Source organism: Myzus persicae, unplaced genomic scaffold (assembly GCF_001856785.1).
Source record: "Myzus persicae strain clone G006 unplaced genomic scaffold, MPER_G0061.0, whole genome shotgun sequence".
Classification (NCBI taxonomy): domain Eukaryota; kingdom Metazoa; phylum Arthropoda; class Insecta; order Hemiptera; family Aphididae; genus Myzus; species Myzus persicae.
In genome coordinates, this window is record NW_019100880.1 from 128,208 (window position 1) to 144,205 (window position 15,998).

The window sequence follows — 15,998 nt, forward strand, 5'->3', positions numbered from 1 at the left end:
ATAAATACATTTAACTATAGTGATATTAGATTTTAAACACAGCGAAGCATGATTTTATTTTACATACTTTCGACGATGCCATGTCTGAAACTGATCTATGTGTTTGGATGGTTTCCAATTGATCCAAACACCAATCCAGTTCCTCGATAGTCTCAATGGACATCTTGAGATATGCATCATCTGGAAAAACAAAAAACGACGTTGTTTTAAAATCATCGGATAAATGGCTTTAAATAAATTACTTTTTACATCGTAATTTAAATATACGTTGAAGAAAATAAATATATTTTGTAAACATTGTACTATAATATATTCCTATTAAAATGTGTCGTTCAAGCGTTTTTAAAAAGCACTAAAAACTTTGTGACAGTATTTTTTTAAAAGTATTTTTGTTTTCATGTTTTTTAGTAATGCTTATTTATTTCAAGTCGTAGAACATGAGTGTTCTCGGGATAAAAACTTTATAGCCATGCAATGTATGTCGATTGCTTCACATAACCATACAAGTGCATTTGGAAATAACCTAAACTTTAGAGTGTACATATGCACCCTTAGAATTTTAGTGTACACTGTACTAACAGGTATGGTTGAAAATTATTATCACAATCTGTCAAACATAAGTAGAGACATTAATACAGCGTAGAAGGATCTTTTTAACTCGGTATCTGGTTAATGCGCTTTAACACCAGAAGCTTAGCACTGCGGGTTTCAAATCATTATTATTACATTTTGGAATATTGAAAGCGAGTGATGTCAGGAGTGTAAGCTACGCCGAATAGTTATGTTTGCACCCACAAAAAACTGTTTCGCACGTCCCACTGTCAAATAATGAGTGTAGCCCCCGCAGTTCAACGGTTCGTATAATATTGTATGAATAATAATAATAATAATACATTATTGGAGAACCCCGTTGAGGCTGTTACGGTGAAAACGTCGCGAACAGTCGTACTGGTCGAATAAAAATTATTATTATTCGTTTCGCTGCAGAGCTATAACTAGGCTGCAAACGTATGCGTAGTGAAAAGGTACCCCTTGCCCCCCTCCCCCCCCATCATTCGTCGTCACGCTGGTACAAAAGTCGATAATTTTAATCACAGCCGGCAGTGCACTGTGACACTGTACACGGCGGCGGCGTTTCTCGGGTCAAGTGTCAGAACTCAAACACATCGAGTGTATCACAGTAGGTAAATATCTCACATTCATACATCGCAGCGTACTATAGGTACTTCTGCGACACGATGACGTATAATATATTTTAAAACTTTAACAATGTGATATTCCGTTGCGGTGAAGTCGTCATTGAGAACCCTGAGGTTTACGTGTTCCTCTAAATTGTATTTTATTCACTCGCCTGTAGATATAATAACAAATAATGATGCAATAATTATAAAATAGAATATAATGTCGTAGTATAATCGTATTATAACAGGTACTACGACACACATCTTGGGAACATGATCATAGGATCGACATCGCGATATGATACGCATGGCGCTATTGTCACGCCCTAAAATTAAAAAAAAAAAAAAGCGATTTAAAAAACAATATTCGGTTACAGACACCCCGAAGTCGACGACGGGTGAGATGATGTCACTCCCAACTATACGGGCATTTCTACTTTTTTTTTTTTTACGATATTAATATTGTATTTACATTTCGAGACCAATACCTAAGTGATTGTGCTTTTTTTATCTCCTTTTCCCCCCGATAAATAATTCATCCATTCAAAAATATTCCACACGACTACTGCTGTGTAATAGTCGCACGCCATGTCAAGCATCCCATTTCTATGAGGCCCCGTAAGAATTTCGAATCAACATATTTATTCAATTACACGAATCCCGACGCAGAGCATTTCAAACATAATCTATTTTTACGATCTTCTATACAAGCGTAATCGGCGTTTTGAAATCTACAATATATCATTGTCAATGCCGGTTCAACGAGCGTAAAACTACAACGTATCCCTATCATTTATAATCGAGACTGATCCTTTTCACATTGTTAAACACCCATAAGTTGTTACTACGAATCGAACGTCAATCGCACCACGATAGTTTTACAAAATACACTCTGGGGCAGAGTTTGGAATTTAAAATTGGACGCATATTTGTAATCTACTGCCATTCACATACTATAATGAACAATGGAAAATGTCGACATGTGTATATATTATAGTATCTATGAATGGTTATATTATAAATATATTATTTTCTTTTTTCATCCAGAGACGAGTGAAGGCGACGGTGTCGTAGTGGACATCTATCGTTTCCTCCAAAAACTACATTTCAGCCGACTATCTTGTCCACAAAAGTAAAATTTTACTAAAAAATTATTGCGAACCACTGTAGACCTCAAAAACAATGACAGACCACTGGCGTACAGGGCGCTCAAAGAAAATGTTTGATGAACATATTATTTTTACACATCACTGCATAATCGGAAGATGAAAGTCTAATGATTATATCGTCATCGCGTCGAGAGTTGGACGAGTATACAATTCACAGAAAATCTCCTACTGTGCTGATGGTAGCTGGAAAATCGTGGCTGCAGAATTATGATACACATAAAAATGCATATTTTGCCAGTTTCTTTCGGAATTTACTCTGATTTGTAGTATTGGGTGCAGCCATAATGAGTACGTAACTTATTCCATCGATTATCGGTCGACCGGAATCTATCGCGAATCAATTTCAAAAATTCAAAGATGTGAACGAGAATACAGCTCACACTTATAATATATTATATTTTACGAAAGAAACCGGTACGAGAATTTGAAATAAATTCTTATGGCTGATGCTGTGGGCTGCAGCAACTTTCCAAACACCGGTGACTGACTGACGGGAATCTATTCGTCGTGCGGGTAATAATAACGAGAGCTCGATTTTTCATTCGGTTCCCTCTCGATCGCAATCGATTCGAACTGTTCAGTTACAATGCACGTGTGTTGTACACGTCATGGTGTGTGGGCAACACACGACGACGGATTCTCTTTCGCTTTTCATTCGTCGTGGCGTTTGCCCACCCACTACACACGCATCTTGTACGCCGCCGCCATCGAAACCATCCGCCCGCTCTCCTATGCGTGTGATAAATTACGAAAAGCACCCGACGACGTGCAGGCGATGAAGTGTTGTGTAATACATTTCGGTGCGATTGGTTGCAAGGCGGCAGTCTACAGCCAGCCTAACGACGATAAATACCTAGCTGGTAGGTATATGTACGATACTACCGATATACAATACAGCTGCACCTAAGCGATACCTGCAGTAAGCGTACGATAATAGGGGCGTAGTACATTTTCACAAAAACTGATCCAAAATATAAGCGAGATGTGAAACATTATCGAAATGCGTTAGTAGTTCGCACCATCACAGTCAGACAAAAACATGAATTGTAATACTTGCATCAGAGTTAAAATCTATATTTCGGTGCAAATTACAGACACCCAATTATAATTGTACATTTCTAAGGTTAACTATTACTAAGTATAGGCGATGCGCATTGAAAATCTAGCGTTGCTATTTACTGAGGTAAAACCTGAATAACAATATTGACTATCAGGTTTTTATAGCAGCCAATATAATAATTTATTATTGCCGCATGAGGTCCACCATAAAATAATAATTATCGTTTTCCACAATATATGTGACCGTTGGGCCCTTTTATACGAACCTTCAGACCAGTGGTGGTAATGGGGGAGGGTCGGAAACAAGGGAAACACATTTTGATGAAAATAAATTAAGTTTGGATTTTCAATCGTACGACTTCGGCTACTGTGCGTGGCAAACACTGTAGGTGTAATAGGTGTATATTTAATGTTGAAACTTCAAAGCAAACTGACCGTACACTAACATGAAATCCGATCGATTCTTCGATTTACATAATATTGTACAGGTATCGAAATGTAACGACTAACGAGAACTATCTGTTTTCATCGCGATAAAGTAAATAATACACGAACGATGACGTATCAATTTAGTGTCATACCAAGCAATATCACCTGTCATCGGGTACATGCGATATAATAAACGGGAAACATTGACGCATTTTAACAATCGTGTTTTTGTAAAATATGATAATATAATTAATAATTTTGAGCGTTTATTGTTGTCATTTAACTTCATGCGCAATGTCTAAAAGGAGTGCCGCACGTCTGTATATATGTATATATATATATATATATATATATATATATTATATATATCTATACAATATTAGATATAATAATATCAAACACACACACACACACACACACACACACACACACACACTGTGTGGTTTATTATTTTAATGATGGATGTTCGAAACGTTTAATTATTATTGTGCTGTACAATAATAATTTGATATTGGAATATTCTGTACAATGAATATGTGTATACTATACACATAATACATCGTTTCATTTGTGTACCGCGTACCTACATATTATCACCTATATATTCCATATTCGGTTTCACAACGGTGAAATCTCCACGGGCAACACGAGAAAACCAATATTGAATTATTGTTTGATCAAACGGACAATAACAATACATATTATACAATTATGAACGACCGCAGCTGCACAACCAACCTCTTGTTGAACGGGGTGGTTCATTAAGCATTCTCACCTCCATTTTTTTTTTTTTTTGTGTGATAATGAATTTATTCGAATTCTGATGTTTATAATTTTTATGTGTATTTAAGAAGCACATTTTCAAGTAAAATTAATAATCCCCCTGTGGCGATACAAACTTATTCTGTTCGAATTACATAAAAACCTTTACTATTAATAATTAATCAGCACTCATTGTAATATTTTAATGTTTGACAAATATTATTTTTGAAAATGTTGATTGATCTCGAGATTTAGTAATAGAGAGAAAATACCGATGAGTACGATGATACAGCTACGGCAGAAAGCGAAAAATTAAAAGAAAAATTAAAACTTTTAACTGGTTTAATTGATGCGCACCTAATAATATTATTTTAAACTATTTATTATAATTTATACATAACAATATACGTGTAGGTAAGTGCACCACACTGTAGTACAGTTTAAAATACGTTTTATCGATTAATCATCGCATTAATTGTTTTTATATACATATATATATTTTTTTTTTTGATAAACGTAATACCAATAACGATTAAAATATACACCTTTGATCTGTACCGCATACTGCGAAAGCAATATACGTTATACGTCAAATACATCTTATATTATATACCACCTGCAGCACATTTATTGGTTTGAACGGAATCTCGCGAGGTGCCGACATCGAACTTAAATCGGCCGCATGTAAAATCAAATTTTGCTTTGTACTACCATGCCGTTCCACTACAATATGACTTAAATAATATTACTATACATTCTTCGTTTATTTTACTTTAACCCCGAAGTCGATCAACATCCGCAAGACAAACAAAAAGAGGCACCTACATGTATTATACTGTTATACATAGACGAAAGACGTTTACATTGAGCCCGGTCACAGTAAAAATAATTGTTTGGCCGAGAATCGTTTATATGAACATAATATCATGTTTGCGCTCCCGTCGGCCGTAATACTGCAATATGTATGTAATAACCTAAAAGATATTTTGATTTTTAAACAGACGTTAAAACAAACGAAACCGACCAATCATTTTTTATTTGTCTGATCAATATTATCTCGTTGATTTTAATACTTGGTATATTATCATTATTATTATTGCCAAATGGTAAGTATAAAACTATATATACTATATACCTGTCGTTTCGATGAATTAAAAAAGTTCATTTCCCCATCTCAAATAGAACGCTTTTTTTTTTTTTTAACCAAAGATGATCTATAATGAAAACAGCTGGTAATTATGACCAGCGTTGGGATTGCTTCACTCTGTTTTTGTATTTTTAGTAATTTTTCAAAACTCGTTTATAATATTATTTATCATAATTCATTGTGATGTTGTAGGAATTTTACGTTTTTTGAATTCTAGACCTTATTCAAGAGTATAATACAGGTATTTTAACGCAGAATATTTTTCACAAAACGTCTACGCGTGTATGTGAACAGAAAAAAAAGGATTATATTATAATTACGTCAGTTTCATGTGAGGTACTATTTTCACGCTCTACTTTACTCTTCTTATCATACCTAAGTTTAATGTCGAATATTTGATACTTAACCGTATATTATCTACATCGAAAACTTTAAGAATGTATTTAGATGGATTTCATGGAGTTTAAAAAATGTAGACTTTTCAAATAAAAACTCCTAAGACAACACGGCGAAAATTGTTCGGATTCACCAAAAAAACAATTCAAAACCTAAGGGAATGCCGTCCCGAATATCGAACCGTGATATTAAATTGAAACTTTTAACAACTTTCACCCACCCACACACACACACACACACACACTCACATATACACACTCTAACAAAAGTTATGCGGAAGCAACTGTAGCAGTCTAACGGCGTAGTCTGCAAGAGCACCAAACATAATAATGTATACCTAGAACCTATATTAATTACCTAGGTATACATATATAGAGTTATTTATAGACAAACGTATTAGATCGGACGTTCTGGCGTACCCACAGAAGCCAAAAGGGTTTATCAATTTAAGGTTTATTGTGCACTTAGCCCGGTGGCACTACATTAAACCTGAGGCTGTTGTGTATGTATATAATAATAATAGGGTATATGGCTAAGCGAATCTACCTATTTAATCACGCGCGCGGACCGCCGAAAATCCTGTCCAAGAGACCATCAGGGCAAACAATAATTGTCACTGTTGCAGAGTGGCGGCGGAGGCGGCAGTCGCCACTGCGGCGGCGGCCGAGTTTACACAGCGGCTTCCGGTTTATTGATCCACCTCAGCTTCCACTTCCGCCGCCACCGTCACCACACCATCATCAGCCATCACCGTCGACGTCACGGTAGGTTAGTCGACGGAACACGGAGGAAAAAACTCGCATTGTCGATTGTCAAATCAGACTACATATGTGCGTAATATGTTAATTAGCTATACAACGAGTAATCTAAACGAATATCATTGTAAAATTACGAAGGTGGCTAATAATAATGTTACACGTACCTATTATATTGGTATAACATAAACTATAAAGTTACTAGTAATGTGTTACAAACACTTTCATACCCACTCTGTATATTTACTTGCTGCACCATTGCCTAACTAGTCGCACTTTTAGGTGTTTACAAACCGCTTAGATAACTCTTAAGAAACGTTCTATCATATTCCAATTCCAAACAATTACTATAATTTTCCCTTTAGGTTTTGTTGGGGATTACAATATTGGTTTAAACATTTTGCTTATGAAAAAAAAAAATGTTGGGTACACAGCTTTAGAAAAAAATGCTTATGTTGCGTAATTAATGATACCCACACTATATTAAAGCCATTTTAAATTCAAATATATTAAAATTCGAAGTGTCTTCTTGCATCGACCTGTTTACTTTCACAGATTGCATGGATCTTTAACAAAACAATATTAATTCGTATTTAGATTTCCTAAATAAGTAACTCGGATTAACGCCAACGATAATATTTTATTCGGCTGATTTTGTTTTTGCCGAAAAAATGAATAAATAGTTACCTATTTACATAAAACAAAATAACAGAACGGTTCGAGTTATTCGTAGTGTGCTTTTTGTCAAGTGCGGTCGCTAAGTCTCGAACGTGTATACAATATTCATACAAACATGCATACATATTATATGTATACAGATAGACAGATAGATATCGACTTACCGTCCTATAACTCATTATATACGATAAAAAAAAAGTAAAATAAATAAAAAGCTTTGAGTATTATACGACGCTCTTGTGCAAGAGTATAAGAACGAATTCGATGTGTTCCATTTGTGCGATCGAAAATATTATTTGACGAAACATACGTTCTCATAAAACTTTGTGCTTGACATATATATATATATATGTTGTACCTATATACTTATAAGTTATATTATGTACACGGTCCTATACGCGTGAAGGTAGAAAATGCGTAGACGGCATTACGTTTTCTGCACGATGAATCAGCTCAAGGGTAAAATAAATCCGGATTACGTCTCTGTCGAGAACTTTGTGTGCGTTCCTTATAATATATTTCTCATGGTACAATGGTATACATACGGGTGTGCCACATTGTATGTATTATGTATGCGCGGGACATTTAAATAATTTCGTTTTCTTGTATCGACGAGACGGAGGAGCGGAAAAAAACACAAACATTGCGTTACATCTCGACCGCGCCGATCCATCTGCCGAAAGTCTTGCACTAGTAGTACATTTTTTTTGAAAATCGTCAGCAAATGACTTGTCCGGAAGTCAGGACGGGTGTAGGATGCGCGTGTCAATTCTGGCAGTTACCATACAACAACAAAAAAAAGGAGGTATAAGTAGGTTACCATATACCACGTATTAAGCCCCTCGGTACTCGCCATAAAGGCAAACCGTTCTATACGAGTACTTCACCTTTGTGTTATGTCAGTAGGAAAAACCGTAATAATGAATATTTTTATCGAACTCGTTTAATAATGATATGATTTTGCTGCAAATGCTATTACACAATATATATATATATACAATATACATACTATTATAGTGTGTGACCTTTATCGAATGCGATTTTTGACTGAGTCCCAAAACTTGACAGACCTTTTGGATTGCTCCGCCGCGTTATTTAATAAATTCACTTTGAAACTTTGGCGGAAACCTCAAGAATAAGTTTTCGGTAATTCAATAATCACGCAATTGTCAACAATTTACGACTGACTGCGAGTCTTTTGGAAATAATGTGACAAGCTTTCCAACTCACCGGCACATAAACTACATAGCAAATGCATTATACGGAGATGTATAGTATTGTGGTATCGGTGTTTGTTGAAACCGCAAGGTGGTTGATTATTCAAATGATTAGTTATTAATATCATTGACCGATGTCGAATGTTAATTTGGGATTTCGTGATAGTGTTCGAACATCAATTTTACGAAATGCATTTGAATATATTTAAAACATTTAGGTGAATTCAAAACAAATCTCTGAAACGAGTTAAAATGTATTCCATTGAAGTTTAATGCGCATAACGATTGATAGATACCGTTTTTTATGCTCCCGCTAGCTCATGTTCATAAATTATAAATTTAAACCGAAGCGTTTCAGTTTTTACATAAGTACCCGTATAATGTATACATGCATATTTGAATTTTCTATTTCTATTTTTTCGTTTCATAGAGTATATAGATTACAGATTAATTATTAACTCGATGCTTTTTGATTCATTCGCAAAACTGTATGTACTTTATTGGTTATCACTTATCAACAATTAATACTCAGTTTTTTTATTAGACTTGATCCTCAAGATTTTGAGGTGTGAAATCGTTACGTATATCAACAATAATATAACATTAATATTGTATACTGTTATATTATAATATTAGGTGTGATGCACATCGATAAATTACAGTAATCAAATCATTTTTATAAATGGAATCTGAGAATATTTTTCTCTTGCACTGTATTTGAAACGAATATGAAAACGTGAAAAGATACTCAAAGAAAATTCACCACCTACATACTTAATGTAAAATTTAAGACATTTGAGTTTTTTGTTCACAAGGCACACTACAAAAAGATACGAATCCCTCCATATATTATATGACGTATACTACTACATAGGTATACATGAATGTGTTATTTTCGTTAGCTGAAGTATAATATAACTGTGAATTCTTCTATTGTTAATATAACTCTCCTAAAATGGAAGGTCTTTTTGTATAAAAATAATTGGCTCCGAGTTTCATATTTTTACCATGGATATTCAGGGATGATAATATAAAATGTTCAGCGAATATTTATATTATACCTCACAAAGGATTTTAATAACTCAAAAAGTAACATCGAACTTGTTGACACGGAAAAAAGAAAAAAACAATATGTCATATACATGTTCAGTTAAACATTGTGTAGTAAAGTTAAGGCCAATACACCCATATTATTTTAGGGATTGTTATAATGAACGTTGGCAGCATTAAAATGAGTTTTGAAGGTTCATTTCAACTATAGAGTCGAGATTTTTGAAACGTTTGTTTTGATTACCCAGAACTCGAAAAGTTCGAACGAAAATGGGCCACGATAATCGAATGTCTATTATATATATATATATATATATTTTTTTTTTTTTTGGTAAACTCTGATATTGAAAAGGTAAATCCTGCGGAGGACATTTTCTGTTTTAATGAGGCTTTGTTGAGTAGTATTATTTTTGCATACACTGTTTCAAATAAATAATGAAAGCAAATTTATATTTTTGAGTTTTATTTGAGTGAAAATAGTATAGGTACATTCAATTTGTAAAAAAATAAATATGAACGCAAATAAATAAAAATACTATACAAAATAATGTCGTTAAAACGTCAGGGTTGGAATAAAATACAGTTCTTCTAAAGTCAATAATCTGTATTTTATTGTAAAAAAAAAAATACGAAAATAAATTAATATACTATTTTATGCCAATGTAGTTAATTATTCCAATTTCCAATGCTACATTATTTGCTAAAATAAATGTAAATAATAAGATATTATTGCATTTATTATTTTCGTACTGCTTTAGACAATACAATATCTACCTACAATATCAAAAATATCGTTGAACACAATTGTTTGTTACATAAATTAGTTAAATATTTATTTTTAATCTATCCTAATAGTATACATAACTTATAGCAGCGTATATAATACACCCTTAATTGAAATGTAGAAATAAACTAGCTATATTTTTTTTATCGAAAGTCGAAAGTCCGATCAGTGTGCAGCTTGATGACGAATACCTGACGTCTTACTGTTCCGTATAAGTTATAACTACATGAAATATATTATAAACAATACTATGGGAAACTGAGATGGAGTTATTTCTTTCAAATTTTTTTGTTTGTTAAGATCTGTTTAGTTACTATAAAGTCAACAAAAAAAGTAAACATTTCAAAAAGTATGGAAGTATGTTCAAAATTTTCAGAAGATAAATGAATGTGCTATGGTGCTGAGTTATGGGATAATAAAATCACCCTGTATATCGTATCTACGACAAATTAGTAGACAGAATTCAATTCACAAGTTTACGAACGCGTAAAAAACAATAACGCACGTCATATGCAATTCCGCGGGCGCCGTGTCAATTAAAATCTATTCGTATGTTTAACGCACACACAAACCAATTCACATATTATTATACCACTCGCGTAAGAATAATTATTTATTAACACTCAAGTCCGAGTGTATTTATACGTAGATTGTACATTGCACGGCACATATGGTACCTAATATTATGTAGCTAGGATTCAGAAATTATGCGGTTCTACAAAATAAGAATTGATAATATACGACAATGTGCACGACTTAATGACGAAAATAGAGTGTTGTTAAAATGTTAGTAAGTCTGTTTCTTTAGGAGAATGGGCAGAGGAGCTAGAAACAAATATGTGATAAGCCTCCTCCTCAAATACTGTAAATTATATCATCAAATTATGTACGTCTATTTATTAAAAATGCGTTTTGTACATAGTGGACTGAATAAATGAAAGTTATTTCAAAATAACAATTTAAAGCTTTCTCCAATAAAAACAAACAATGTATTATACTTCTCATTATTCGTTAATATCCATTAAATGTACTTTATATTTGATTTAGTAACTACTCAGTAATACGTAGTTCAAAGTATCTGCCATTTTCCTTTTTGTGGGAAGAAAACAAATCGATATGGTCTTCTGAATATCCGAATTTTTAACTTTTTCATTAAAAAAAAAATATATGTATATATATTAAAAGTATGAATACTAAATTATCCAATTTAGTTTATTGAAATGGAACTGAATACGTTTTTATTATTAATTTGATGTATTGTCTGAATGTTATAATACAAAGCATTAGAGAGAAATAATAATAATGTTGAAGTTGCATATTATTAAAGCTCTCGGTCTCGGTAATTCATAACACAATACTGTTGATATTTAATTATAAATAAAGTATTAAGCTTATAATTTAAGAGTTATACAAAGAATGATTTATTTCTTAAACAATTTTGAAAATTATAAATTAATTTATCAGATTAGAAAATTAAATGCCATCGAAAAGTAATAATGTAATCAAATTATGAGCTTGCTATTCAAATACAGTAAATATAATATGAAAGAAAATAGGGACTAAATTTACGATGCGTTATTCCAATAATTTTGAGCCTGTGTTCGTTCGAAGAATAGGGATTATAGGATCATATTATATGATTTTTCTTTAATCTAGATAAAATCATTTAATATGTTATGTGGTCGTTCGAAGAAGTAATTTCTCATTGAAGTGCCAAAATATGAGATTGTTCGAGCACTTTTTCTACCAGAAATGTGTACACGTTGACCAAAAAGGTTAATTATTAAACAAGATTTCATCACCCATGTGATAAATTATTATTATGTAAAAAACAAAAATCCATATAAAAAGGAAGCATCGAAAGGCCAAATATTATCAAAGCGATCCGCCATTGATGGCTATACCGTAATCGGTCTTGACTCTCGTTTTTTGATTGATGTATGATGTATTGATGTACATATTTGTATATACATAACTATACACATATCAATGGTGATAATATGAGCACGCACTTATATTATAATGATATCTAAAACACGATCTATAAGTAAAATGCATGGTAATATTATATTGAGTACAATATATAACACATACAATAAGTATACGGGATGATTTGCCAAGCATTCTCACCCCCTTTTTCATCTTCAGCAATGCAGTTATTCAAAATCTGATGTTTGGAGATGTGTAAATAAGTTTGAATATTTCCGAATAACTGAGATTTGTTGCACTACTTAAGGAGTGTCCAGTAGAGGTATAAACTTCTGTTTTTTTTCAAATGAGAGCCCCCTTTTTTTACTGGAAATTATTTAGTGGAAATTTTTTAAGAAAATGATGAAGTACGAGAATACAAATTTCGACTATTAGATTTTGAGTTATTTGACTTTGTGTAATAAGGAAAATATTACATTGACAATGGATTTAGAGGACATAATGGTGATTTGGAAACGTAAGGGATGATACACTTATTATATATTTAATGGATACTAGATCCTATATTATACATATATTGTACTTTCGTAAGACTATAATGTGTATTACAAACATTTTGGTAACCAAGGCCTTTTGAATTTTAAATTAGGTTGTTCAAAACATTTACCCTATAAATTAATTTTGGTGAAAAAGGGAATTATTTATTGAGAAACACAAATGTGTATCACCGTTAGAAGGTTTATTCCTTAAGAAGTACAACAAAAATATTATTTAAAAGTTCAAAAAAATTGAATTTGAATAAATTGATTTTAAAAGGAAAATGGGGGCGAGCATTTTCGATAAATCACATTGTATGTATAATAATATAATGATAGTCGAGAATATAGCTTCTTGATCGCGAGTAATATTAGATAGATATATTTGCGAACGATTTCAATCGCGTTTACCGCTCATTGTGCATATTTTTCGAACGAAATGAATAGCGTGCACCTGTATATATTATTATATATTTGATATTCGATAGAACAAATTATATTTAGGTGCTTCTCTCTCAAAATTTTATTTTATTTTATCTCGAACGCACGTGTAAATACTGAGACGAGTTCTCAAATACAGAGACCATCCATATTCTATCCAATATTGAATTTATTTTATTTTATTCAACTGAACAATGTTCGGTTTATAATGCAATATTATTATGAATTACCATAATAATAATTAACAATTATAAAATATACCATAAATATTAATAACAAATAAATCAACAGAATAGTTTTAAAAAAACAACATAATATTTTATTCATAAGATGTGGCATTGCACGTGGAATTGGTCGTAATAATCCCTAAAAGAACAAGTGGGCTTTATGTTTTTAACAATATAAGTGATATAATACCACTGATGTTTTGTATATATTGATATAATATGTTTTTAAAAATAACTACTTGTAAGGTTAGAATCAGAGTAGTTTTTTTATAATATCTATATTCCTTTCATTACAAATACTGATATTCAGAATTTTAATTTTCATACAAAGATATGAAGTTTATTTTTCGTCAGTGCACTGATATAATACTGTATAATATACAATAATAATATTTATTATAAAATGTAGCTTTAAAGAATTTCCTGCGGGCCATGGCACGTTTTTACGAATTAAATATATAGACAGTACACTGTTGTATTAGGTATGCATTTTTTTAAACATATTGGCTATATTGTTATGTAAATTTGCATGTTTATCATTCAATCCACTTAATTTATTTTTATACATTTTATAACCGTTATTAGTTATTACTTGCAACTGAGAATATTTTCTACGGTCAACAAATAGTCTAATACTCAAAAATCAAAGGGAATAAACATTTATACTCAGCTCAGAATTAAGAATGAGACAAATAAAAAACAATAGTGGTTTTTTTTGTCATATCCATAAAAATTCGTAAGAAAATGATTAATAATAACATTTAGTTTTACTTTTGATAGGTATAGTGTAAATTATTAACCAATAAACTATACTTTATTGCCTATTGGAAGTGTGTGAGATTTTATTCTTACATAATATTTTACTTATTAGACATATTATACATAATATTGCTATAATGACAACAATAACAAAAATTAGATAAGAAGTCGACCTGCACGTCACCTGTTTACCATTCGTAATCGTGAAACGTGAGTGCGACGTCTTAAGGACGTAATCGAATGCGATTCACTATAATGCACATTTATACACACATAATATATTATGCATAGGCAGTATGCATATAAACATGTAAAAAAGACAACAAATCGTTAGTGATCTAGTATTTGCGCAATTGCGCATAGAAAGACATAATTAACATTATAAATGTATAATATTATTAAATCAATAAAATATTGATGTGATTCCTGCAAATAGTATGAATATACTTATATTCACAATATTTTGCGAATTAAAGACAATACACAAAATGCGTACAGGTACAAGTGCATCGGATTTAAACATTGTTTTTGTACAATTTGTACGTATTTCAAGTCAAAAAGATGGTGGATATCGGAAGATCTGCGTCGAAGTTAAAGAACAAGTACTTCATGCACTTTTTTCAAAGTATTATTTTTACAAGGCTTTCAAATTTTTTTTGTGATAAAAATGGTGCAGTTAATCTAACATACCTTACAGCATAATAACTCCCCCCATTTTTGTGAACTGAAATTCAGAAGATTCTACAACTTAATAATATTATATTGTACTGTATGAAAACGAAATTAACGTCAATTAATAAATAATCAACTTATCGTTAGAAACACAGAATATAAAAACTTGTCACGGAAAATTTGAAAGAATATTATACCATTTTGTAATAATATAATATAAAAGTTATTTTATTATAACGAATCAAAATTCTTTAGAAATATATTTATTTTACGACGCATACTGCAGCAATGGCATACGCGTTCGATATAATACAATAATGTAATACTCTATTAAATGTACTACTACATCTAATGTTAAAAATAAAATGTTGTTTTGAGAGCTCTGTACATGTATTATTGGAATTTCAAAACGAAAAATGTACCGATCGAACATGATTTTATCATAGCGCGCTGAAAAAAAAGTGTTCACTTGAATTGGAAACCTGACTATGTACTATTCAACAATTTTAGTGAGGATAACATATATACAAACACATCATAACGAAATATAAAATATATTGTGTACAGAGAAACTTCAAAGGAATTAAAATGAATCCGTTTTATGTTCAGCAGAGTATATAATATCATACTCGACTGTTTGAGTTTTCGATGGAAATAACATAATAATATATATAGGTACCTACTATAGGTTAACGAAATGAAATAAACATATTAAAAGTCCATTGCACACGTCCATCGACAGCCATATATCTTAATTATATCTACAAAATATATAAATATACATATATGCTTTTTTGTTTGCGAGTA

General features: G+C 31.7%; 1 protein-coding gene across 5 annotated transcripts in view; it reads right to left on the reverse strand.

Annotated features, from left to right (window-relative positions):
- Positions 1 to 15,998, reverse strand: part of LOC111026565 (cAMP-specific 3',5'-cyclic phosphodiesterase) — a 242,857-nt gene that overhangs the window by 7,634 nt on the left and 219,225 nt on the right. For all 5 annotated transcript variants that reach the window (XM_022304667.1, XM_022304668.1, XM_022304665.1 and 2 more), the window contains one exon: positions 68 to 180. In XM_022304667.1, the coding sequence (XP_022160359.1) occupies positions 68 to 180 (113 nt within the window). The remainder of the gene's footprint in view (positions 1 to 67; positions 181 to 15,998) is intronic.